Source organism: Choloepus didactylus, chromosome 8 (genome assembly GCF_015220235.1).
Source record: "Choloepus didactylus isolate mChoDid1 chromosome 8, mChoDid1.pri, whole genome shotgun sequence".
NCBI classification, from domain to species: domain Eukaryota; kingdom Metazoa; phylum Chordata; class Mammalia; order Pilosa; family Megalonychidae; genus Choloepus; species Choloepus didactylus.
The window spans coordinates 84,690,557-84,714,560 of NC_051314.1; the positions used below are offsets into that span (position 1 = coordinate 84,690,557).

General features: G+C 35.7%; 1 protein-coding gene and 1 long non-coding RNA gene across 4 annotated transcripts in view; both read right to left on the reverse strand.

Moving 5' to 3' along the window:
• Positions 1 to 24,004, reverse strand: part of DIP2B (disco interacting protein 2 homolog B) — a 285,417-nt gene that overhangs the window by 78,528 nt on the left and 182,885 nt on the right. For all 3 annotated transcript variants that reach the window (XR_005218442.1, XM_037846827.1, XM_037846828.1), the window contains 4 exons: positions 15,363 to 15,488; positions 4,577 to 4,789; positions 1,511 to 1,666; positions 890 to 1,009 (listed from right to left, as the gene is read on the reverse strand). Coding sequence is in view for 2 of the 3 variants with exons in the window: in XM_037846827.1 (XP_037702755.1) it covers positions 890 to 1,009; positions 1,511 to 1,666; positions 4,577 to 4,789; positions 15,363 to 15,488 (615 nt within the window). In the remaining variant the exon portion in view is untranslated. The remainder of the gene's footprint in view (positions 1 to 889; positions 1,010 to 1,510; positions 1,667 to 4,576; positions 4,790 to 15,362; positions 15,489 to 24,004) is intronic.
• Positions 11,321 to 13,295, reverse strand: LOC119542241. The gene is made up of 2 exons (XR_005218443.1): positions 13,230 to 13,295; positions 11,321 to 12,288 (listed from the first exon to the last, which is right to left on the reverse strand). It is a non-coding gene; the product is annotated as an uncharacterized LOC119542241 (long non-coding RNA).

Sequence of the window (24,004 nt, forward strand, 5' to 3'; positions counted from 1 at the left end):
TGGTATGAACACCTTGAAGATCAGGGCATCAAGAAAGATGTCACGGTTCAATGAGTTAGTAGCTCCAAAAGAAAGAGAACTTCATCTTAACCTCATATGTCAGGTTGCTTTTTGCTTCCTTCTGCATAAAGTGGGCTAAGACTGAATCTATTCTACTAATGTGCCTACCTAAAAATTCTAGGCATTATATACTTTCATACACAAATATCAACATTTTGAGTGAATAAATCACTGATTGTTACCATTTACTCTATGAAGCCTTCCCTAACCACACAGCTGAAAGTGATTTCTTCCCCTCTCTGAATTGCCTATATTAGTTTATCCATAATTATTGATGAAACTAATTTTTCAACATTCACCTTTTAGCATCAGTTTAAATTGTAAAGAACATGAAGGAGGTCGCTACATTTTCACACATCTTTGAACCTTTTTCATCATCCATCATGCTGCCTTGTGGAAAACAACCATGTTTGTGTTGACTATCTGATTTAACAAAAGGACAGTTTTATATAAAGGAAGTTCAGGAAAAAAAAAAAAATTGGGCAAACTTTTGGTCAAATCTGATATCCATGTCCTAGGATAATGCCAACTACAAATAACTTTTACAATTATGTATTTGGGATAGCTCCTAATTTCAAAGAGCGTATTTCCAAGGATTGTTCCAGGCTCCACAGTTATTATCACTTTGCCTTTCTTCTCCCTTCCTATTTTACATCTGAGATCTAAAATAGAAATGATCCTTAGGGAAAAAAGAACAGAGTATGAGCAGCTCCTTGAAGCCAAGAATTATGTCTCATTCATCCTGGTAACCCCACAGTACTTCGTGCACAGTAATTGCCTAAGAAATATTTGTTCAATGAATACATGCTTTTGGTTTAATTACTACTACCTTCCACAATTTCTTCAGAGTCATCCACAAAAAATTCCTTTAAGGGAGGCCTTTTGGGTCGCTTCAGAGTATTCAGAAGCTGCTGAATTTTTGTGGATACTCTACTATTGACAGGGACACCTAAAAGGGAAAAAAATGGTAAGTTAAAATTCACTGATTTTAGGGATACTTTAAGTTTCTCAATTCCCTTAGGAGCTCTTGTTTCTAAGGATATTTGCCTTTTGCCCATAGACTCACTCTATTTCAACTGGCCCAAATAGGTACAAACATATATACAACAAACTTTTATGACAACAAAGAACAAATACAGTGCTATTATTAATATACTGCTTAATGAGTTCACCTAATCCCCCTTTTGTATTACAGTAATCTTTTCTTTTTCCACAATCCCCTTTTTGTTCAAAGTATCTTTCGGAGGTGTGAACAAAGCTGGAACAAGTGTCAATGATACCACTGTGCCAACTGTGGAAGAAAGGGCACTCAAGAAGGCCTGTTGCTAGTGAGCCAACTGCGATGTAGTTCTGCAACTGCTAGACCTGTCATTCAGGCAGTACTGTTCATAATATGAATTTTGCGAACTCAACTTATTTTCTCTATTTAACTACCAAAAGAACCCCCTACCATCAGCTGTATCCATAAGGCTGGACCTGTTGGATCCTTTGTGCATGCCTTTAACTATCCCCGAGGGGGGCAGGTCAATATTTGCTGGGCGTATTGAGGAAGATGACGATGAGGAAGAGGTAGTTGTAGTGACATCGGGGGGAGCAGAGAAATTCTCTAAGAGGGGAGAAAACATAATTTAGAATTGTATTATATATGCATTTGGCAAACACATAGAATAGTATATACAAAGAGTGAACTTTAATGTAAACTATGGAACTCAGTTACTAATAACTTATCAGCATCGGTTCATCAATTGTAATAAATACACCACACTAATGCAAGATGCTAGTAATAGGGGAAACTATGAGTATAAGGATGGTATATAGAAACTCTGTACTTTCTGTGCAATTTTTCTATGAAACCTAAAACCACACTAAAATTAAAGGTTATTATTTTTAAAAGAATATTATATTAACAGTAAAAATTAGAACCTTTAAAACCTTTTGTCTATTTTAACAAGGAAGAAAATGACAAACACAGGGATTTAACTCTATAAAACAACCTTTTAAACCAAATTCTACTACAAGATATAATGGGAGAATAAGAGGTTGAGCCAGGGCATATCAGCTTTCCAAAATTATTATTTTCAAGAACTTGGGTAGCCTTAGTAAGAGAAAATCACCTGTTAAATGTTTTTCAAGAAAATTCTTTTCTCTACATAAAGGCTGGCAGAAATCCAATATTATAAAATTTATCAAATAAGTTAAAAGCCACGAATGACCTTAAAATGAAACCAAAGTGAGTATGATCAAAATAGGCTACTAATAATCTAGTCTCTTGAGCATTTCTTCATGATTATGTTGGTTTACCTATAATGTTTTGATTAAGGACCAAAATAGTGTTTGGGGAGTGGATCAGACCACTCATGTTTCCAGAAGAAGAAAAACCAAATAAAGTCAATTCCAATTTTTATAAGAGAATCAATAAGTAATTGGATATACTTGACAGGCAAGGTTCTACCCCTGCTTAAGTAGTGATTAAACAGTGTTACTGTTCCCTGCTTAATCTAGAGATTCTTCATCTAGAGAAACTAAATGACATAAGTTAGGAGACCTACATTCAACAAGGATGTGTGATAAAAAATGTAGACAATGACAACATCCGGAGAATAAAAAGAAAATTAGAGGAAGCAAAATGTATGATTTATAAGAATAATGAAAGCCTCTCAAAATCATAAAAAAGAAAAAAAGCACAATATGAACAATTTCTACCATCTATTCGAAGATAAAATCAAATTGAGGGCTGTCTAAAAATCTATAATTACTACTAGTTTGATTTTTAAGTTTTTAATAACTAGTACAAGTATACTGTATATTGCAGTATATATTTCTGTAGGGTAATTGGTAACAAAAGCTTAAAATGGACACTTTTATTTGACCCAGCAATTCCACTTACAGGGATAAATCCTTAGGAAATAATCAGACAAATGAACAAAACTGAGTCTTCTAGGATATTAATTTCAGAAGTTTTTATAAGAACAAAAACTGGAACCAATTTAAATGTCCAAAATAGGAGAATGGCAATAAATCAGGGCACAGCCATACAACGGCATACTTTGAAACCATGAAAATAATGGTATTGCTCTACAGTAATGATATCAAGATGTTTGTGATATACTGCTAAGAAAAGCATTATGTTTGGTACAATTTCATTCTTGTAAAAACAAAACCCTACATGTTCACAAGTAATTAAATCCCCAACAATTTACATTAAAGTGTTAACACTTAAGTGTTATCCCTGGGAAGTGGAATTATAGATTGCTTTATTTTTATTTCACTTGTATTTTCAGATTTTTCTATCAAAAACATGAATTTCTTCTGTTAAAACAAATATCCAAAAAGCAATAATGTTGGATAAAATGGCTTTTGTGAGCAACTGAACCAATTACTTTTTACAGAGTATTAGAAGCAATAGAAAAATATGATGTCAGATGAAATCACCTTGTTAACAAAAATTCAGATAAAGTTAACTATGTATTAGGACTACATTTTTGACAATTGGAATTGCTCTCTTTTAGACAAATGTGGAAATAAAACCTGTACCAAAATAAAAGAGGTAGTGAATATGGACATCTATAGCTGCTTTATGGAGGTTCTGTGAATTACAGGGCAGAGCTAAGAGTGCCGGGCAAGTCATCTATCTGTTGGCACTTGGCCTTTTAATTTGAGCAAGCATATCCTCAGGGTAGCTATTTTCTTTAAAAAATGACAGATTTGAATTGAAAATTTTCCAAGTTTTTCCTTTCAGAAATCAATTAATAGAATAAGGCTATATATATAAAGTGATAGAAAGGTCGCTGATATGAAAATAAGACACCAAAATGCAACTGATAGTCAGGAAAAAGGTGAAGGTTTCACAGACACATAATGTTAATATACATTACTTAGTGCAATTTGTACCAACCAATTACACAAAAGCAGAGATCTGAGCTATATTTGTATCTGCAGATGTCACAAACTCTTAACACACAAAAACATAAGGCAGAGCCAAGCAAAAGCAGGTAGCAGCCCACAGAGTACCAACATGCTCAGCCTGCACACTCCAGTTGTAGCAATATCACAGCAGCAAGGACAATAAATCCAGTCTTTATGCTAAAGACAAAAGGGCCTCACTATACAATTTGCTGAGGTTTAATGATCTTCCGTTTAAAAGAACATACACAATGAACCTGGGAAAAATCTAAGATGTTACATGTTTTAACACCTTTTAATATACAAAATATTCTTCAACGGGGTAAACCCATGCTAAGACTGGTGTTGTATCTTGCAGCTTGAGTATTGCTTATGGAAATAGCTATGGCTTCAGGTGGGCAATAATATGCATGAATACTGCAGAGGATACCTATCACTCCTGTAACAAATGTATTGCTGGTGTTTCCTTCTTTTGCCTCATTAACTGTCATGTTCTTTCTGATTGCCTTTTATTAGGCCACTCTGAAAAACCTGAAACAAATCAAACTATTTTCTGGATACCGGGAGCCAAATGAAACATAATTTGGGCTTCTTGGTTAAATCCAATTCCTACCTATTCGAGTATTGGCAAATAAATCAGCTAGAGACCCACTGGTTCCTTTGACCTCTCCGTGGGACAGCGTGGAAGATGCAGATGAAGAAGTGGACGATCCCTGAATTGAACGGTTGATCCAGGACTCAGCGTTCTGTAAGCTCTGTTGCAAGGCAGCAGAGAGCGCAGCTTGGCGTCTCAGAGAGCCTTCATCCTCAGAGGCCGAAGACGTGTCTGTGAGGAATTAGAAAAAAAGAAGTTCTCGATCCTGCCTAGAACAGTAGACCTTTCAGTTCTTGTTCAGTGATCGCACATTCAATTTTGACACCAGCAAAACATTCACATTCTTAAGGTAGATTACTATATAAAGTTTCTTAAGAATCTTAAGAATAGGTTTATGGACCAAAGACTGGAAAAATAAAACAGCCTACATTTATATGTAATTCTAAGTTGTTTGAAAAAAATCCCTTAAGAACATCTAAGCTTTATTCACTGTTTTTCTGTTCTGAACTTAATCAGTATCTAAATTCTTCTGGTTTGTCTATCTATTTTCAAATAACACTGAAATGCTTATATGTCTTCCTCAATCTACTTATTTAAGAACCTTGTGATAGGTTGTTACACTGATTTTGATGAGTACTTACTAATTACAAGTAACTGCTTATTTCAGTTAACAACTTATGTGACCAACCATGGGCTCAGTGCTGGGGAACTTAAGCGGAATAAGATGCAGTCCCTAGCCTGGAAGCAAAGCCGGCTGGCCATATAGCACAGGTAATCTTTCTAAACATGACAGAGAGGGCATAGCACCTGTACTCCTTTCCTTAATTCTCAGTCTGAGAACTGTGAGAAATTCACTGATGTCTTTATTTAGCCTGGCTCTGACTTTAGGAAAATAAGGCCTAAATTAGAAGAGCACGTTGAAAAAAATAAAACAAGAAAAGCTCAACCAAATATAGGATAGCGGGAAAGAGAAGTCAGGAATTTGTTTATTCCAGGGCTCTAAGTTGATGAGGCATAAAAGTTAAAGGGAGCCTTTGGTTCTAACATGAGACAAATTCTTCTAAATGATTTTTTAGAAATATGATTTATGACCTATAAATTGGGTTTCATTCAATTAAAAAAGAAATATTCTGGGTTTAGTCCTGCAGGACATTTTCCTCTAATTCAGGTGAAAGTGTAAAGCCCATGTTCTCTTTTTCAAAGAGCCAAAGAAATAACTACAGGCTGGAAAACTGCTAGCACTTGCCAATGGGAATTTAAACCACAGAAAACTAATCTACTCCAGAAGCTAAAGTTTGTAGGCCCAGAAGAAGAGAAAAAGTTAAAATAATATAAATGACTATAATCTTGCTTCCTGCTCTGTACTATCTCTAATTTATTATCTCATACTGAAGGAGATATGAGGCCCAAGACAACTGATTCTTTTTGGTTTTGTTTTTAAAAAATATACTACACAGCCACAATATATGTTGGGAACCATGTCAAGTCCTGGGGATCTGCGATATATGAGATTTTATGAGACAGTAAGTGTCCTAAAAGGGCTTATAGTACAGGAGACACACAAGCACAGAGACTACTTCAAAAGAATACAACAGATACTAAGAAATGGGGTAAGCAAAGGGTTTCACAGAAGGGGCATCTGTTTCAGTCAGGGATTTCCCTGGAGGAGATGAGTATAGTGAATTCATAGGATTTCAAGGTACTTGCAAGTAAATGGAGCAAAGACTTTGATGAAGTAAGTGGCAAAAGATGAGGCTAGAGAGGTAAAGGGTGGCCAGATCCCAAAGGGACAAACGGATGTGGCTCTAAGGAGAGAGGTCTAAAAAGCAAAAGGGGGTGGAGGGAGAGGTTAAAGGAAAGTATAGAGAAAGAAAAGTAACCCTATGTTTGTATATAGTGTCTGTAACTCTATGTTTAAGGAAAACATTTTGCATAATTTCCAGAAAATATGCTAACAGTACAACTGTATCTTGAAGGAAAGATTTGTTTTAGAAAACATGCTTTTAAAAGGAGGAGCATAGGGGCCCATGGGATGGCTGAATCTGACTCTAAGAGTAAAGTATTTTCAGGGTAACATACCTCAGGATCTCATGACCTCCACTGGATATGCAAGCTGTCTTTATTGCATCATTTATTTTAATATAAGTAAGTTTAAAGCCAGAATAATCCAATTTTCAAAAGATAGTAAAATCAGTATTTTCAAGATTAGGTTTATTGAAAATTGGCTTCATTATGTTTCAATTATATAATTAGGTGTATTGTTTCTATTCAATTACCTAATCTGCTTGCCAGTTCTCCTCGGTTTTTAATAACTTCAACCGTGGAGCTGCTTAGTGTAGTGGAAAGAACATGGCTTTGGTATTAGTCTTTCACTTGAACCCTAGGGTCTACCACTTACTAGCTGTGTGACCTGAGGATAAAATTATCCATCTGAGAAGGTTCTTTGATTATTCATTCATTCAACAAAAGCTATTTTTAAATGCAATTTTATTGAGATATATTCACATAACATACAATCCTCCCAAGTGTACAATTCACATAATATACAATCCTCCAAAGTGTACAATCATCAACAAATACTATTAAACACAACAGTAGCTCGTAGGAATAAAATGGTGAACAAGAAGACATAGTCCCTACCATTAAAGGACTTACAGCCTTTTGTCTTTTTCTTTTTTTTTTTTTCCTTAGGAGAAAAAGGAACACATTTATGAAGGATTCTTTCAGAGAGAAAGCTGAAGCAAAGTCATTCAGAGGAAAAGGCTTATCAAATTGGGGCCGCAGACTATCAGAGTGGGACTTGTGCAGCGATGGTGAGGGCCACAGCTAGTGTACACTGCTGCTCTGCGTGGTCGAGGAAAGGTGGTCCCTGCCATGGCCCCAGGCACTGGGCTGAGGAGTGGAGGGTCGGGTGGCACTCAGTTCCCCACTTTCTCCTTCAGGACTTATAGTCTTAGGGGAGCTCAGGGCAAGTGCCCAAGGAAATGAGATTTAAACCAAGACCTGAAAGATAAGCAGGAATTAGCTAGAGGGGGCATGAGGGAATGGAGGCAGGGAGGAGAAGCATCAGGTAGAGAGAAAAACATGTAAGAAAGCTTGGAAGTGAGAGCAAACAAGGCACAACTGAAGATCTGAAAGAAACAGAATAGCTGAAGCACAGGATGCCAAACGCTAGTGATGAAAGATGAGGCTGGATAAGAAGGCAGAGCTGAGTTATTAGGGCATGCTAAGGAATCTCATCTTTATTCTAAACACAAAGGGAGGCCATGCAATGGGATAATAATGTGATAGAAACTGACCAAAGGTTGGTAGAAGAAAAAATACAATGAAAAAAATACAATGCCAATCATGTCACCTGAGAAATGGAGTCATTGCTATGAATAACCCACCCTATGCTACATACACTATGTTAGCTCACAGACACAAAACTGCTGTTGGGTGAGGATGAAGCTGATCACGTGTCAAAATCACAAAAAAATTATCTATATCTTATTAAAATTAAATCAAGCTCCCTTTATTTGGTAGTTTTCTTTCTTTTTTGTTTTTTCTTTTTTAAAGCAATTATCCCCCAAGGAATTGCTATGGATATATAGAAATATGGGTAATATTAAAAATCAGTATTACTAGAAATAAGTTACTTTCCCACTGATTCTGCTCTGGTTGAACATGAACTCACAACTGTTATCCATTATAATTGAAGTCCCTTGCCTAGGCTCTTGTATATGATGAATATAGTATGTCTAAAAAGAGAAAAATTTTGACAACATGGTTTGCCCTGCAGTTTATAATTTGGTGTGATTTTAACACAGCATCATTTAATACTGATCAACAGAAGCCTAAAATCCATTTATAACCAATTAGCTTGTTGATTTTCAGAAAAGAAAAATTGAGTTTACTAACTTTTCTTGACTGCTGTAGCACTTTTAGTCTTTAGCCATGTGTGGAAATGACTCTCCTCTTCTTGGTGGAGCATATTTATCTAAAAATGTTTGTTTTAAAATTTAAACAACAACCATATGATCTAGACATTCCACTCCATCATGTTTACCCAGGAAAAGTGAAAGCACATGTCCATACAAAGACTTGTACATGAATGTTCATAGGAGCTTTATTGGTAATAGCTAAAAACTGGAACAATGCAAATGTCCATCAATAAATGAATGGATAAACAAACTGGAGTATATCCATACAATGGACTACTACTCAGCAATAAAAAGGAACCACTGACAGATACAACTACACGGATGAATCTCAAAATACAGAGAGCAAAAGTAGAAGGATCTTCCACTCACTTTACAATCATATGACTCTTTTATATAATATTTTAGAAAATGCAAATTAATGAAGAGTATCAAACAGAATACAGATCCATGACTGCCTGGGGATAAGAGATGGGAGGGAGGGATTACAAAGGGATTATAAGGAAACTTGAGGGTGATGAATATGTTCATTATTTTGATTGTGGTGACAGGTTCACAGCTGCATACATATGTTACAACTTAGCAAAGTATACATTTTAAATACGTGCTGTTTAATGTATACAATTATATCTCAAAGCTGTTTTAAAAACCCTAATATAAAAAGATTTATAGAGGTGAAAATGCCTTAGTGAGAGGAAAGTAACATCTGAGAGTCAGTCTACACATCCTGAGGCACATTGTGCAAGCTGGACAAGATCCTGGAAAGACAGTGCCTGCCCTTGGGGTCACATAGCAAATATCACAATTAAGCCCAGATATTAACTTGAAACAGCAGGTGATGAAGTCAAGATACAATGAAAGAAAGATCTCCTTCTAGCAACCACTATGCAACATGCCATCTAAACTAGGTCAGGAAATGGGAAGTAACTGTAAGTTGGAGCTTCAAAGAACATATAAAACAAACACCACTAGGAAAGTTAGAATAATTTAATCTGGAATTCATGGAAGGAAATTGTTTTGTGTGTGTGTTGGGGCAGGTGTGGTGGAATGGGTAGTGTCAGGCAGGAAAATGTCATTTTCTTTTGCAGTGGTGGGACAGGGGAGTCGAAGTCTTTTAAAAACACCTTCAAGAGAGGCAAAGGAAGTTTCTATGTAGGCAAGGGAGGAGTTTGAAACTTAGGAAGGAAAGTTTTTAGAGACCTAAGAGGAGGAGGCAGGCTAGGGTTGTAAAAGCATATACTAGAAGGGGAGATTAAAAGATTAACTCTGGAAGCAGGACCAATCAGAACCCAGCTTAGGCTACACATTCTGAGTAACTTAATCTAGCACTCAACCCAACCAGGGTGGGCAATGGTTCACCAGACAAGGACTAGGGAGGCTTCCAGAACCACCTGAGAGATTTTCAACATCCCACAACAGTATGTCTGTGTGCACAGAGAGGTGGCCTGGGATCGAAAAATTCCTGAGAACCTGCTTGGCAGGAGGTCCATGACTATGTCTGAACATTAATATCCAAACTGAGATACTTTTGAGAGAAGCTGCAAACACTATTAATAACTATGCCAGGTTCATTCTACCTGTAAAGGCTGTCCAAATAGTTTTTTTCTAGGTATTTTCCCACAGTCTATGAAAAATACAGCTTACTACACTAATTAATATTGTAAATAACATTGGCATGAGCAGAGGGATATTTTTTCACTTATTGCTTATTTGAAAAGTTAGGTTAAACATGCAGCAATTCATTATTGGAGCTCCAAGATTAATTAGAAAATATTTACTTGACGGCATGGAAGAAGAAAGGCCATATAGCCAAGTGGTTTAGGGCCTGGGCTTTCAAAAACTCAGACTGCTCTGGATTCAGATCTTAGCTCTGCCACTGATAGCTTTTGGGCAAGTCAGTTCTTAAGAGTTTTAATTCTGTTTTTCCCCCCATGAACTCTCATTCATGGTAGATTATTCCCACCAGGGTTTTTTATTTTTGGATTGTGAGCACATGGTCAGTGGACTTGTGGGAATCCTATGTCACTGAACTGAGGTTGTATCCTTCCAGAGATGGTATGTGCCCAGGGTTATCACCAGCCTAGAACCATTTTTTTTAAACTTTATCAAAAAATTAAAAAAACAAACAATAAAAAAAACAATATTTCAAACAAAACCAAAACAAAGGAATAAGAAAAACAACCAAAATAATTACATTGTAGAACCGTTTTTTAATGTTAAATTATCAACAGGCAGGTGGTGAAATTCAAACCTTGTACCCACTGACCACTAATTCTCAAGTACCACCCCACCCCGCCCCGTTATCCCAAGGCCAGGCATAAGGCAAAATTTATGGACATTTTCTGTTGCTGGCAGGTTAAGTTTTCCTAGTTCACACTGTCACTGAAGATGTAAGCCCTGTAAGGGACCTCAATACTAGCTTCCAACCTTTATAGGCCTAACGTTTTATCTTTTACACACTTATGGTAACTGAAATGAAGGTTCCCTTCCTCACTGCCCTTTCTCCCCGCAGCATAGCCATTTCAATACTCTGATTTTCAGTGTTCCTTCTCTCTCTCTCTTGCTCCTTTATGCATTTAAAAGGAAGCTGGTTAGAGTTTATCTGGCATTTCTAAAGGGAAGCTTTTTTTTCTTTTATGTGTAACTCTAGGAGAGAATTTTCAGTTTATCTAATTGATACATAGCTAGAAACAGAAGTCTGAGCAAGACATTGAGCCTCTCTAAACCTGTTCCCTCATCTGTAAAATGAAGTAGAAGACTGTTGGGAAGATTAAAAATGAAAAAATACATGTTAATAAGCAGCTAGCCCTTGGACTCATACACAGAGGGTACTCAATAAATGTTAGCTATGAAATTACTTTTATTGGCAAATCTTAAATTTTACAATCAGCTATTGAAATAAACAAAATCAATGTAATAGAGGTTTTTATTTTGTTTTGGCTTAAACATATCAAATATTTGCTAGTCTCCAAATAATTGTGGACTGTTACAACCCATACCAATAATGAAAGCATATTATCAAAATGATCGAAATCTACCAATTAGTTACAGTAGGTTTACTGAAGTACAATTTGCCAGTAAGGTTTACTTTGTGATTTTGAATGAAATTAAAATGGAATATTTGGGTAAAACTCCCCAAATTTGGTAATTCAGACAGGATTCACTTTTAAGTCCAAATTACTAACTGTGAGATGTTTTGAGCTTTAAGCTCTCAGAAGGCATTCACTAATCAACTTGTTTGAAAAATACCAATTCCGGCATACACAAGTTAATATTAAGTAAGAAGGATTTCCTAAGCATGACACTTCAGCAGAATAAAAAAACACAAATGAGTTCTGACATTTAATTGTTGTTTGACATGGACAAATAACTTAATGACTATGAAACTGGTTTACTTCCTCATCTCTAAAAAAATCTGTCCTACCTACTTTACCCAGTGCTTATAAGGAACAAAGTGCTCACAAGGAACAAACGAATCAATGTATGTGAAAGTCCTTTGCAAACTGTAATTCACTGTGATTCCATAACGTATTATTGAAGTATATAAAGAGTATAACAATATCCTGGTTGGTTTATGAGTATCATTTTCATATACAGAAATAAAGAGAGAGAAATTTCTTTTTGACTGGTCCTATGAATTACTATAGCCATTCCTGAGCAGGACCCTACGTGAGACAGACATCTGAATTTAAGCTTCTTTCTATCCGAGCCAGTCTAAACAGCCTCCTGTGCTTTAGGGTCATTATGTGGTCTATTTGGTCATCAGTGGACCCTCAGAATGCCACAAAGGGTAGTAAGTCCACATGGGTGCTGAAAAAGCATAGAGGAAAAAAAAAAGTCATTCTGTTTATTGGTATGAATGAGCAATAACATTACACAATGAATCCCTACAAAGAAAGAGCTGAGGTAATTGCCTCATGACATTAGTAAATGATTTTAGCACATAAAGGGAACTGGATGGCAGTAATTCAAACAGTCTAAAAGACTCTAAAAAAAGGCCACAGGCACTAAAATAGTCACACAGATTTCTACCAACTTGGAGAATTTAAATTTTCTGATCCATGAGACAGAAATTAGTGTAGATATCAATAAGCAAATTCTAGGGTCATCAAAAAAAATGTATTATTTTTAGAATGATTTATGAACAAAAAACTAATTATTTCCCATGCCAACTATTTATCATATTTTCCAGACTGTAAGGTACTATAAATGAAGCCAAGATTTATGACATATTTCATTCCTTAAATCCTTTTTATTAAATCCCTCCAAAAGTAGCTCTCAATTTTCATCTTTCAGTAATTCAAACAAACATGTATTGAGGCCTCCTAAAGAAGCTGACTAGTGTGCTTTCGCAGCTATTTCAGAAATAAGGTTCAAACAGGATAGCACATGCAGAGCACGAGTCTTGACCCAAAACATGCTCTGCAATATCTGGGATGACACCTTAAATGAGTGCACAAAGGAAGATTAGACTAAAATACCATGAAATTTAGGTTAATTTTTCCCTAAAAGAGGGGCACAAATTTTCCAGAAACAAAGTCATAATTAGGTCATTTTTATAGATGCCCAGAACCTGATTCTTTAAAAACAGCCTATAACAAGTAATAATAACTGACGGTAATTTTCTCCTGCCATTCTAACCCAACCCCCCCCAATCCCTTGAATGCAACCTTGGCACTTTTCTTAACTTCAGTGTTTCAGGGGCTGCTACCAATTGATCAGAAAAGATATGCAAGATGAAACCTATTTACCATGCTGGCTCATGCTGTAACAGGTTCTGGGAGATGCTGATACAGGATTAAACTGCATTAGGAACAGGAGACAGCCAAGTCTATAACTGGTGGTCTTAGAACCTTGGAGAAAGAAATTTGAATCCTAATTTGCAAATAGTAAATTTCACCCCCCTAAAATGAAAGGTGCTAATCAAATTCTTACAATCCAGTTCTTATGTGCATTTGTTGAATGAGAGCATCAAGATCTAGTTCCACGTGGGGGCTGTGTGAGAAATCACTATGTGGAAGAGATTGGGAGAGAATCCATCTTCCATTTAACAATAAAGCACATGAAGTTTCTCAAATGCTATTCAAAAAACCCCAGAACAGGGAATATATTCTGCTCCACCGAATATAGGTCTTAGGAGAGAGGAATTTATCTTTTAATTATTAAATTGCTAAAACCTATAAGGTGATCAAGAACATTATGCCACATCTTCAAGGCTACAGACAGATTAGAACATTAGTGTTTACAAACACAGTCCTGTAGCGAATTCCAAAGGACTATGGTCTCATTCAGCAATGAACAGCCAGGATTTGGTTCTAGAGTTGATAAATTCCCCTCAGGCAGTGACTTTTGTAAAGGGTTAAAAAGGTTTGCATTCCTTCTGAGCACTCTCAAGATCCTTTGCTCCACTCTCCCTTTTAACCCAAGGCCACGAGAGCAGATTATTTACTGTAAACTGCATTTCTTTAATTCAGCTATGGAGAAGATTGTTTGTAAGAACTACCAGTCACACAGCTCCCTACCCTTTGCCATTTACTACAGTTGAACCCTCAGCCACACTGCAGCGGAATCTTTGCCAACAAGGAATAGCTACCAAGCTGAGAGCTCCCTTTGTCCATGAGGACCCAAATGGCACTGTACTAATGTGGAAAGGAAACCATCCAAGATTTTCAATGAGACTTTGAAGTATGCACCATTATAGATGCAAAATGTCCTTATTGTGATGGCCTGCTAGAGGTATCTATATTACAATTTAAGAAACACTTGAAGCCACAAAGCTATTTCTCTTTCAAACATATTGACACCACAGATGTGAGGGAGAAAAAGCACACACAGTTAATGAGCCCACAGCAAACCCAAATGCTCTGACAAGTTAGCTAAAACCTAGGAGAAAACTATGAATATGAACCCGGATCAGTGCGAATATTTTAACAACTTGACAACTGTGAATAAAAACCCTTCCACAACAATGTAACCTTCCTAGCTATCTCTCTAAAACCCATGGTAGATAGTTCAGACCAAAATAGTGTAGAGAAAAATTTTTTTCAAAGATTTTATTACCGGTAACATGACAGTTGAGAGACAGACACTATAATGAGGCTCTGAAATAGATTTATTATATTTGGTCTCAGAGACCTATATTAAGATGTTATCTGAGAATTTAATCTAAAAAAATAATTAAGTGTTAAAAAACTTTGGGAAAGATACTGAATAGATAAGACAACTTAAGGTTGTTCCAGTTGGTCCTCAAATTCCAAGTCTGGTAAATGGGAAGAGATGAAGATAACTAGTTTCCACTGATCATATACCCCATTTTAAAAAGTGGACTTACAAAAATATAAAAAACACATAAATGCATATAAAACATATTAACATACAGACACCCACAAACTTATATATGTTTTTCATATCTATTACAACTTTGCAAGACTGCTTTCCCAAATTGTTAGCGATAATCTTTAATGATACACAAAATTTTGTCCCAACTCCACTTATTCTGATGGCTGCAGAGACAAAAAATCTAATTTAGGACTATAAATGATTTAAAGAAATATAAGACTATAGGTCATATTTTGGATGTCAATAGGTGTTTTAGCATGGCAAGATTTGTTTTAGACCCCATGCTTTGGCCGGTGTTTGTTTATAGCCAAATAAATTTGGGGGTCACAGCAAGGAAATGCTGAAATTCAGAAGGAAATTTTTTAAAAAATAGTTTTACTCTTAAGTCCTTTTTTTGTGTGTTGTTGATGATGTGACAAATCAAAACATGCTACCTCCAGAGTGCTTAGACACCTCTGATGATGTGGAGAGAGTTCCAGCCCCTACCTCAGAAAAGAGGAACATCAAGGCAGTAACAGCCGGAGAGAAGTTTCTGAAAAACCTACCAGGAGGTGTACAGGCATCCGCAGGAGACTGGACAAATGTGGAACGTCTTTTGGTGGGCATGGGCAAAGCCATTTTCTGTTCTTTATGTTTTGCCAGTGCAGCCTGAACTGCTTCTGTGTGAATATCTGAAAAATAAAACATTTGCATTTTTAGCTCCTGGCTCTTAAAGTGTTTACCACTGTGAGCTGAACAATCTCTGCCTCAGTTGTTGAAAAAGGTAAAGGGGTGTTTCAGTGATTTTCTATTTATTATTTGTTTTAGACCAATTAAAAATCAAAATCAAAACTAGACAAAAGAACTCAATGAGAATTTTACAGAAGAGGAAAATGAAGTCCAGAATGATTCCTTAACTGTTTAAGGTACCAGACAAGGAGTTGACAGAGGTCTGTGTGGGGATGGGGAGAGAGTCAAGAGCCTAACGTGTATCTGTGCTCCACCAGGGAATTCCATTTCCAAATAGAATGTAGGGATGCCTAGAGGACAATCACTGTTTTACAAGAAAAGCTTAGGATTTGCTTAACTGTCTAAAAGAACACTTGATGGAGACCCCTCAGTTCAGTACCATGGAACCAGAAGGGTTGATTTTCATCTAAAAAAATGTAAGGGCAGGTGTTACCTGTTTGTCACTTTGGCCACAGAAGAATTTAACTATTCACTTTGATGTCTGATAGGAATCTCAACATTGACATGTAAACAGAACTCTTTGATTCTCTATCCCACCCCAAAACTCTCTTTACATTTCTACAAAATGGGATCACACTTCACAGTATTTTGTACTCTGCTTTTTTTGACTTAAAAAATCCTAGTGCGGTAGACAAGAACTGAGGTGGCTTCCTAGTTCACAAAAACAATTCCCTCTTCTCTAGGAATGGGCCTTATATACATGCAAAGCATCCTTAAGGCCTGTTGTGCTAGGTAAAGCCTTATAAAAGCTGGGCCAATCAGATCCTCTTTTGTGGGAATTTAAACTATGAACCAAGAAACTGCAGGTGCTAGAGCTGCATAACCTGAATGACATTCCCTGGAGAGAAGGAAGGTCCTTGAACTTCAAATTTGAGGTCCCCTGAGCTCTTTCTCCCTTTCTAGGTCATTCTTCACTGTTCCTTTCCTTCTATGACCTATTCCAGCTAAGGTAGCCCAAGTTGGCCTTATTTTCTTACAACCCCAAAAAACCTTAACTAATATAACCAGAAACATCTTTCTACATAAATATAGATCTACAACATAATTTTAAAGGGTTGCATAGTATTTCACTGTATTAATGTGTCATAATTTAACCAAACCATTACTATCAAATTTTAGGTTGTTTCCAAATTTTTGCTACTTTTCATAGCAACTATTCAAAGTAAGAAGAATTCAGTACTTTCACCTTTGAATACACATGTAATTACTTTCTTAGGATTAATTCCAACAATTGCTAAGTTCAAACTGTATGTGCTTCTTTTTCCATAAATACTTCAACATGTATTCCCTAAAAACAAGGATTTTTCTCTTAAATAACCAAAGTACATTTATCAAAATCCAGAAATTCAACATTGATACAAACTATCATTTTAATCCACAATCCATATTTCAATTTAGCCAATTGTCCAAATGAGGTTCCTTATAGTTTCTTCCTATTTTATGGATCCAGGATCCAATAAAGGATCACACATCATATTTAATTGTCATGTCTCTCTATCTTCCTATAACCTAGAACAGTTTCTCAACTTCTCTTTATCTTTCATTACCTTGACATTTTTGAAGAGTATAGATCATTTTTCTAAATGTCCCTTAATTTTGGTTTGATTTCTTCTCATGATTAGATTTAGGTTATGTATTTTTGTAGGTATACCATAGAAATATGTCCTCAGAGCAAGAATGTCATGATGCATCTGTCCCATTACTGGTGACTGATTACTTGGTTAAGATGGTATCTGCTAAGTTAATCCACTGTAAAGTTACTATTCTTCCCTTTGTAATTAATACTTCATGGGGGGCATACTTTTGAGATAATATAAATGTTATATACCTCATCAAACTTTCACCCATTAGTTTTAGCATCAGTTGATAATTCTTGGCTGAATCAATTATTACTGTAATGGTGTGCTGGTTTGAATGTATTATGTCCCCCAGAAGAAGCCACATTTTTTGATGCAATCTTGTGGGGCAGACATATTAGTGGAGATTAAGTTGGAATGTTTGGATTAGGTTGTCTGCATGGAAATGTGCCCCCATCCATTCAGGGTGGGCCTTGATCAGCAGAGCCATATAAATGAGCTGACAAACAGAAGGAACTCAGTGCAGCTGAGAGTGACATTTTGAAGAGGAGCTATAGCTAAGAGGGACACTTTTAAGAATGCACAGAAGCTGAGAGAGTAGCTGCAGATGAGAGACAGTTTGAAGACAGCTGTTGAAAGCAGACTTTTGCTCCAGAGAAGCTAAGAAAGGATAAATGCCCCCAAGAGCAACTAAGAGTGACATTTTTGAGGAACTGCAGCCTAGAGAGGAACATCCTGGGAAAAAGCCATTTTGAACCCAGAACTTTGGAGGAGACACCAGCCACGTGCCTTCCCAGCTAACAGAGGTTTTCTGGACACCATTGGCCATCCTCCAGTGAAGGTACCCGATTGCTGATGTGTTACCTTGGACACTTATGGCCTTAAGACTGTAACTGTGTAACCAAATAAACTCCCTTTTATAAAAGCCAATCCATTTCTGGTGTTTTGCATTCTGGCAGCATTAGCAAACTAGAACAAATGGTTACAGAATGGTGCTTTTATACTCCATCATTCCTTCTACATTTATTAGTTGATATTCTAAGATAAAGCTTTCCTTAAGACTTCCTTATTTATTTATATTAGCATTTACCCATCAATTCTTATTTAATTCCATAACCATTTTATGATGATAATTATATATTTTTATTTTTAAATTTTTTATTGTGGTAATATATATTTTTCTAAAACAAAATTTACCATTTTAACCATTTTTAATTGTACAAAATGAGAGGCAATAATTACGTTTACAATATTACACTACCATCACCACCCACTACCAAAACTTCATCACCCCAAATAGAAACTCTGTACCCATCACACAATTATCATTATTTATTTTGATGCTCATATTACCCAAGAATCGGTCAAAGGAGTCCCTCACTTGCTCTTATGTCTTTCTGACATATTCCCATCATTTTGAACAGCTCTTTATTTCCTGGTACAAGGTGTTCCAAGCTCATCTGGTACTTTCTCTCCTCCAGCCCTGGAATCATACAATTCTCCAAGGATCTGTGGTTCCTTTTAATGGGGAACAGTATTTAGAAACCAAGATCTTAGAACTAGAGGTGTTTGGTGCTGTTGGGTACCTTTCTTCTAAGCCCTTACAGTGGACAAAGAAATAGAAACATAAATATTCACACACATATACCTGCATCTTTTTCTCTCTATAACTACATTAAAAGCACTGAGTTTCTATTGACAACCTCCAATTTCAATTCAAACTGAATTCAAATTTATTCTAGTCTTCCCTGTTTCCATTTCTAAGTCCCTTCTCTAACAGTAAGAAACTTTGTTTGCAATATCCTCAATTTATTTTACTCATTCACTCAATCCTACAACACACAGAGAGTAATTTTAAAATTGCTATTCCATATCACCATGGAAAATAAATTTCTAACAGGAGTTCAATATTTGCTTACAGTTCTTCTTATCTTTAGACTGAAGGTATATAAAGTACTATGTTCAAATTTACTTCAGCTAGTTCTCTCCACCCCCATCCCTAAATGATAAAAATAAGTTCATTCATTTTTATTTGTATTCCAAAGGTATCTCCCATCATTGTTGATTAAACATTAATATGGTTCCAAAAGTAAAAACCAGACAAATTAGGTAAACTTGTGGCACTGCCTCCAATAATTACTTCTACTCCAATCTCACTCACCCTTTCTCATTAGTTATTTGTTTATTCTTCCTATATTCTTTTTGCAAAAATAAACAGATACATGTATATATTCTTATTTCCCCTTATTTCATACACAAAAGGTAGCTTATTATATATACTTTTTTTTGCACTTTTTTTTTTACTCAACAATATATCCTGGAAATCATTCTATATCAGCTCCTACAGAGCTTTATTCTTTTTTACAACTGCATAATAATCCACTGGATAGATATACAGTAGTTTATTCAACCATTATCCTATATGTGGGCATTTAGGGTTTCCAATATTTTTCAATTACAAATAATGCTGCAACAACTAACTATGGGCAAATGTATTTTTATACTGATTGTGCCAGTTTGGATATATTATGCACTCCAGAAAAGCCATATTCTTTAATGTAATCTTGTCAGGGCAGAATGATTAGTCTGTTGATTAGGGTGGAACCTCTGATTGAATTATTTCCATGGAGGGGTGAGCCCCGCCCATTCAGGGTGGGTCTTAATTAGATCACTGAAGCCCGTTAAAAGGAGCTCATACAGAGAGCAGAAAGGACAAAATGCCTGAAGAGAAGCTGAGAGAGACATTTTGGAGACAGCCATTTAAAGTTGATGCTTGGAGAGACACTTCGAGATGCAGACCGAAGGACATCTGGAGAAGCTAGCCCAGAGTTTGCCCTGGAGAAGCTAAGAGAGGACCCCCAGACACTTAAGAGAGAAATGTCCTGGGAGAAAAGAAGCAAGGATGCAGAATAGCTGAGAGAGAGGAGCGAAGACAGAAGCTCAGAGACATTTTGGAGAAAGCCATTTTGAAACACAACTCGAGAGCAAAGGACCAGCAGACACCAGCCACATGCCTTCCCAGCTGACAGAGGTATTCAGGACTCCATCATCAGTTCTTTAGTAAAGGTATCCTCTTGTCGATGCCTTAGTTTGGATACTTTGATGGCCTCAGAACTTGTAACCCAATAAATTCCCTTTATAAAAATCAATCCATTTCTGGTATTTTGCAAAACGGCAGCACTAGCAAACCGCAACACTGATGGTATATGACTTCAGGGTAAATTCTTATAAGAGAGACTTATAGATCAAAAAGCAAATATGTTTTTAATTTTTGTTAGATTTTGCCAAGTTCCCCTCGAAAAGGGTTTTACCATACCATATTACTAGTAGCAATGTGTAAGTGTACCTATTTCCCCATAGCTTCACCTTCAGAGTGTCTTGCTTAGTTTTTTAATTGTTCTCAATTTGATAGGTGAAAAATGGTGTCCTGGTAGTTTTAATTTGCATTCCTCTTATCATCGGTGAGATTAAACATCTTTTCAGAGGATTAAGGGCCAAGTCTATCTCTTTTTTTTTTTTTTTTTAACTAAAATGAATGTTCATGTATGTCACTTGTCCATTTTTTTCTGTCAGGTTTCTGAGTTTATTTTACCTTAGTTTTTAATATTTCTTTATCTGTAAGGGGTATCAGTCATTTATCTCTGGTATATGTTGCAAATATGATCTTTCCCCTTGTCATTTGTTCTTCGATATTGCTTAATGTATTTTTTGCCATGCAAAAGTTTATTTTTTATTTTTATGTAGTCTTAATTACATCTGGATTTTGAATCACAGAAATATTTTTGGTAAATATTTCCATAAGCCCAAATTATATAAAAATTTACTGATGTATTTTTTCAGTATTTATATGGTTTCTTTTTTACATTTAGATCTCTGATCTATTTGAAGTTTATGCTTGTATATGATGTGAGGTATGGATCCAATTTTTATTTCCTAAATGGCTCTCCCAGAACCATTTATTAAAAAATATACTTTTGTCTCAATGATTTGCAATACCATCTTTATCATATACTAAATGCCCAATTATACTTCGGTCTATTTTGGAGTTTCACTCTACTCCAGTGGTTTGTCTACCTATTTGTGTGCAAGTATCATACTACTTTAATTAAAGAGATTTTATAGCATGTTTTAGTGTCTAATAGGTATAGTTACTCTTCATAGCTTTCCTTTCATAGTGCTTTCCTAGCCATTCTTAAATGTTTATTTTTCCAAATGAAAATTAAAAATAAATTTTCTAGCTCCAATAAACATTTGATAGTGTTTTATTGAGATTAGATTAAATTTATAAACTAATTTAGGGAAATCTGACATCTTTGTGATGTTGAATCATTCTAAGAGGGATGTCTTTCCATTGATCATGTCTACTTTTGTGCCTTTCAGCAGGTTTTAAAGTTTCTTCATAAAGGTTTTGCATATTTTTTGTTTACTACTAAATATTTTATCTTCTTTATTGCTTTTGTAAATGAGATTTGCTCTACCATTATATCTTTTAAGTGGTTATTGTTTGTATATACGAAGGCTATTGATTTTTGTATTAATTTAAATACTGCTACCTGAATGAACTATTTTATTACGTTAATTTCGTCAGTGATTCTCTTAGGTTTTCTAATAAAACCTAATTATTATACCAATAAATATAAAGGAAAAGAAATCCTTAAAGAGAAAAATTTTTTTCATTTGATATCAAAGGTAGATCTACTAAAAAGTGGTCAGATAACCTTATAACCAATTTATCTATATAATGGAAGCTCCCAGGTTACAAATAAGGTATATTTCCAGCGTTTCTTGTGTTGGAGTATAGACTTCAGAGTTAAACCTGTATTCAAATTTTGACTCCCCTTATTACCTGTGGCAAGATAAGCAAGTTACTTACCTTTGAGCTTCAGTTTCCTGTGTAAAATGAGAATAATATTCACTGCTGGACAGAGTTGTTGACAGGATGAAAATGAGATAAGAGTTTCAACAAACAATAACCTTTTTTGTTGGCATTAGGGGAAAAAAAAAAAGTGGCTAGATAAGATTTCAAATAGAGTTGGGAGGTCATTGTGGAGCTTATTATTATGCATTACATAAATATTCCTTTTTAGTTTCCAGGGTATTAGAATAACTAGAAGGAAATACCTGAATCTATTGTACTGTAATCTAGCAGACTTGATTCTTCATGATTTTTATCATGTGAATGTGTGATTATGAAAACCTTGTGACTGGCACTGCCTTTACCCAGTGTATGGGCAGAGGAGTAATAAAATAAAGACAAAAGATATATAAATAATAGGGGAGGATAAGGGGTATAGGATGTTTGGGGTATTCTTTCATATTTTTATTTTCTCTGTATTTTGAAGTAATGAAATATTCTAAAATTGATTGTGGCAATGAATGCAGAACTATATGATGATACTGTGAACCACTGATTGTATACTTTGGATGGATTATATGATATGTGAATATATCTCAATAAAATTGCATTAAAAAAACTAATTACACCAATTATACCAATTGCAAATAGTTTTACTTCTTCTTTTCTAATTCCTATACCTCCAATTGATTTCTCTTGTCTATTTGTGTTGGCTAATACCACTAGTACAATTTAAATGTTAGTATCTTTAAAAGGATTAAAAAACAAAAAAAAAGTCCTGGCAAATACATAAGAAAGAAAAAAATAATAATAACCCAACTGGTTTAGTTTCCTTGGCTGTTCAAGCAATTACCATGAAATGGATCGGACAAAATAATGGGAATTTAACGGCTCATGGTTTTGAGGCCAGGTAAAAATCCAAGTCAAGGCATCATCAAGACAATGGTTTCTCCCAGGAGGCTGATGCAGTCTGGGTCTGGCTGCTGGTGATCCTTGGCAAGAAACATAGCAGCATCTCCTTGTTTCTCACTTCTCTTCAGGGTTCTGTTAGTGTTCCGATTCTGGCTTCTCCCTCTGTGGCTTTCTCTCTGTCTGAATTTCATTCAGTTTATAAAGGACTCCAACAATAGGATTAAGACCCATCCTGATTAAGCTGTGCTACACCTTAACTGAAGGTAACCTCATCAAAAGGTCCTACTTACAATGGGTTCACACCACATGAATGGATTAGGTTTAAGAACATGTCTTTCTGGGGTACATGCAGCTCTAATCTACCACACTAACTTAAAAAAAAAAAGTTTTAAGCAATTGACAGGTAGCTTATAAAAAAGTACAAGTGATCAATAAACATATCCTAAAATGTCCAATCTCATTAGAAATTAAAGACAAAAACACTTCTACCAACAGGATAGAAGAGGGCTGATGGCTGATTTCCCAGTTCCTTGGACAACACTGGACCATTTTTTTTTTCAGCAAAAAATATTATTTACAGTTTTAAATTAGCAGTTCCTATTCTTGACTTGTTTTTATGAAATAGTTATGACATAGGACATGGGTGGAATAGCTGGGCTTTAAGACCAGGGGCAGAGCAGATACCAAGTGCTCTATTCATTAGGACATTACTTGAGACAGAAAGAGATGGACAGACCAAAAGGCAAATGTGTGGGTGGGTTAAGCCATAAGTAGAAAGGTACAATTCAAGGAATTACCTGCAATTCAACAGGCAGTCAAGCCACTTTTACCAATTTCTAAGATACCTACCACTTTAACATTTTTAACTAGAGCAAAACAGCAACAATTAAGTTCTGGAACGTTAGTGTATTACATTAATTTTGGCACTACCTTGTATTCTGGGGGAGGAGATTGAGTAGAATTTTAATTCTGCATTTCACATACCCCTACCCTTACAAACTATGTTTCTTTTGCCTGGAATATCTACATAGTAAACTGCTTCCCATCTTTCAAAATGGCTCTGACATCATACCTCCAGGAAGCCTGTCCTTGACACTCTGTTTCTTCCTCTATT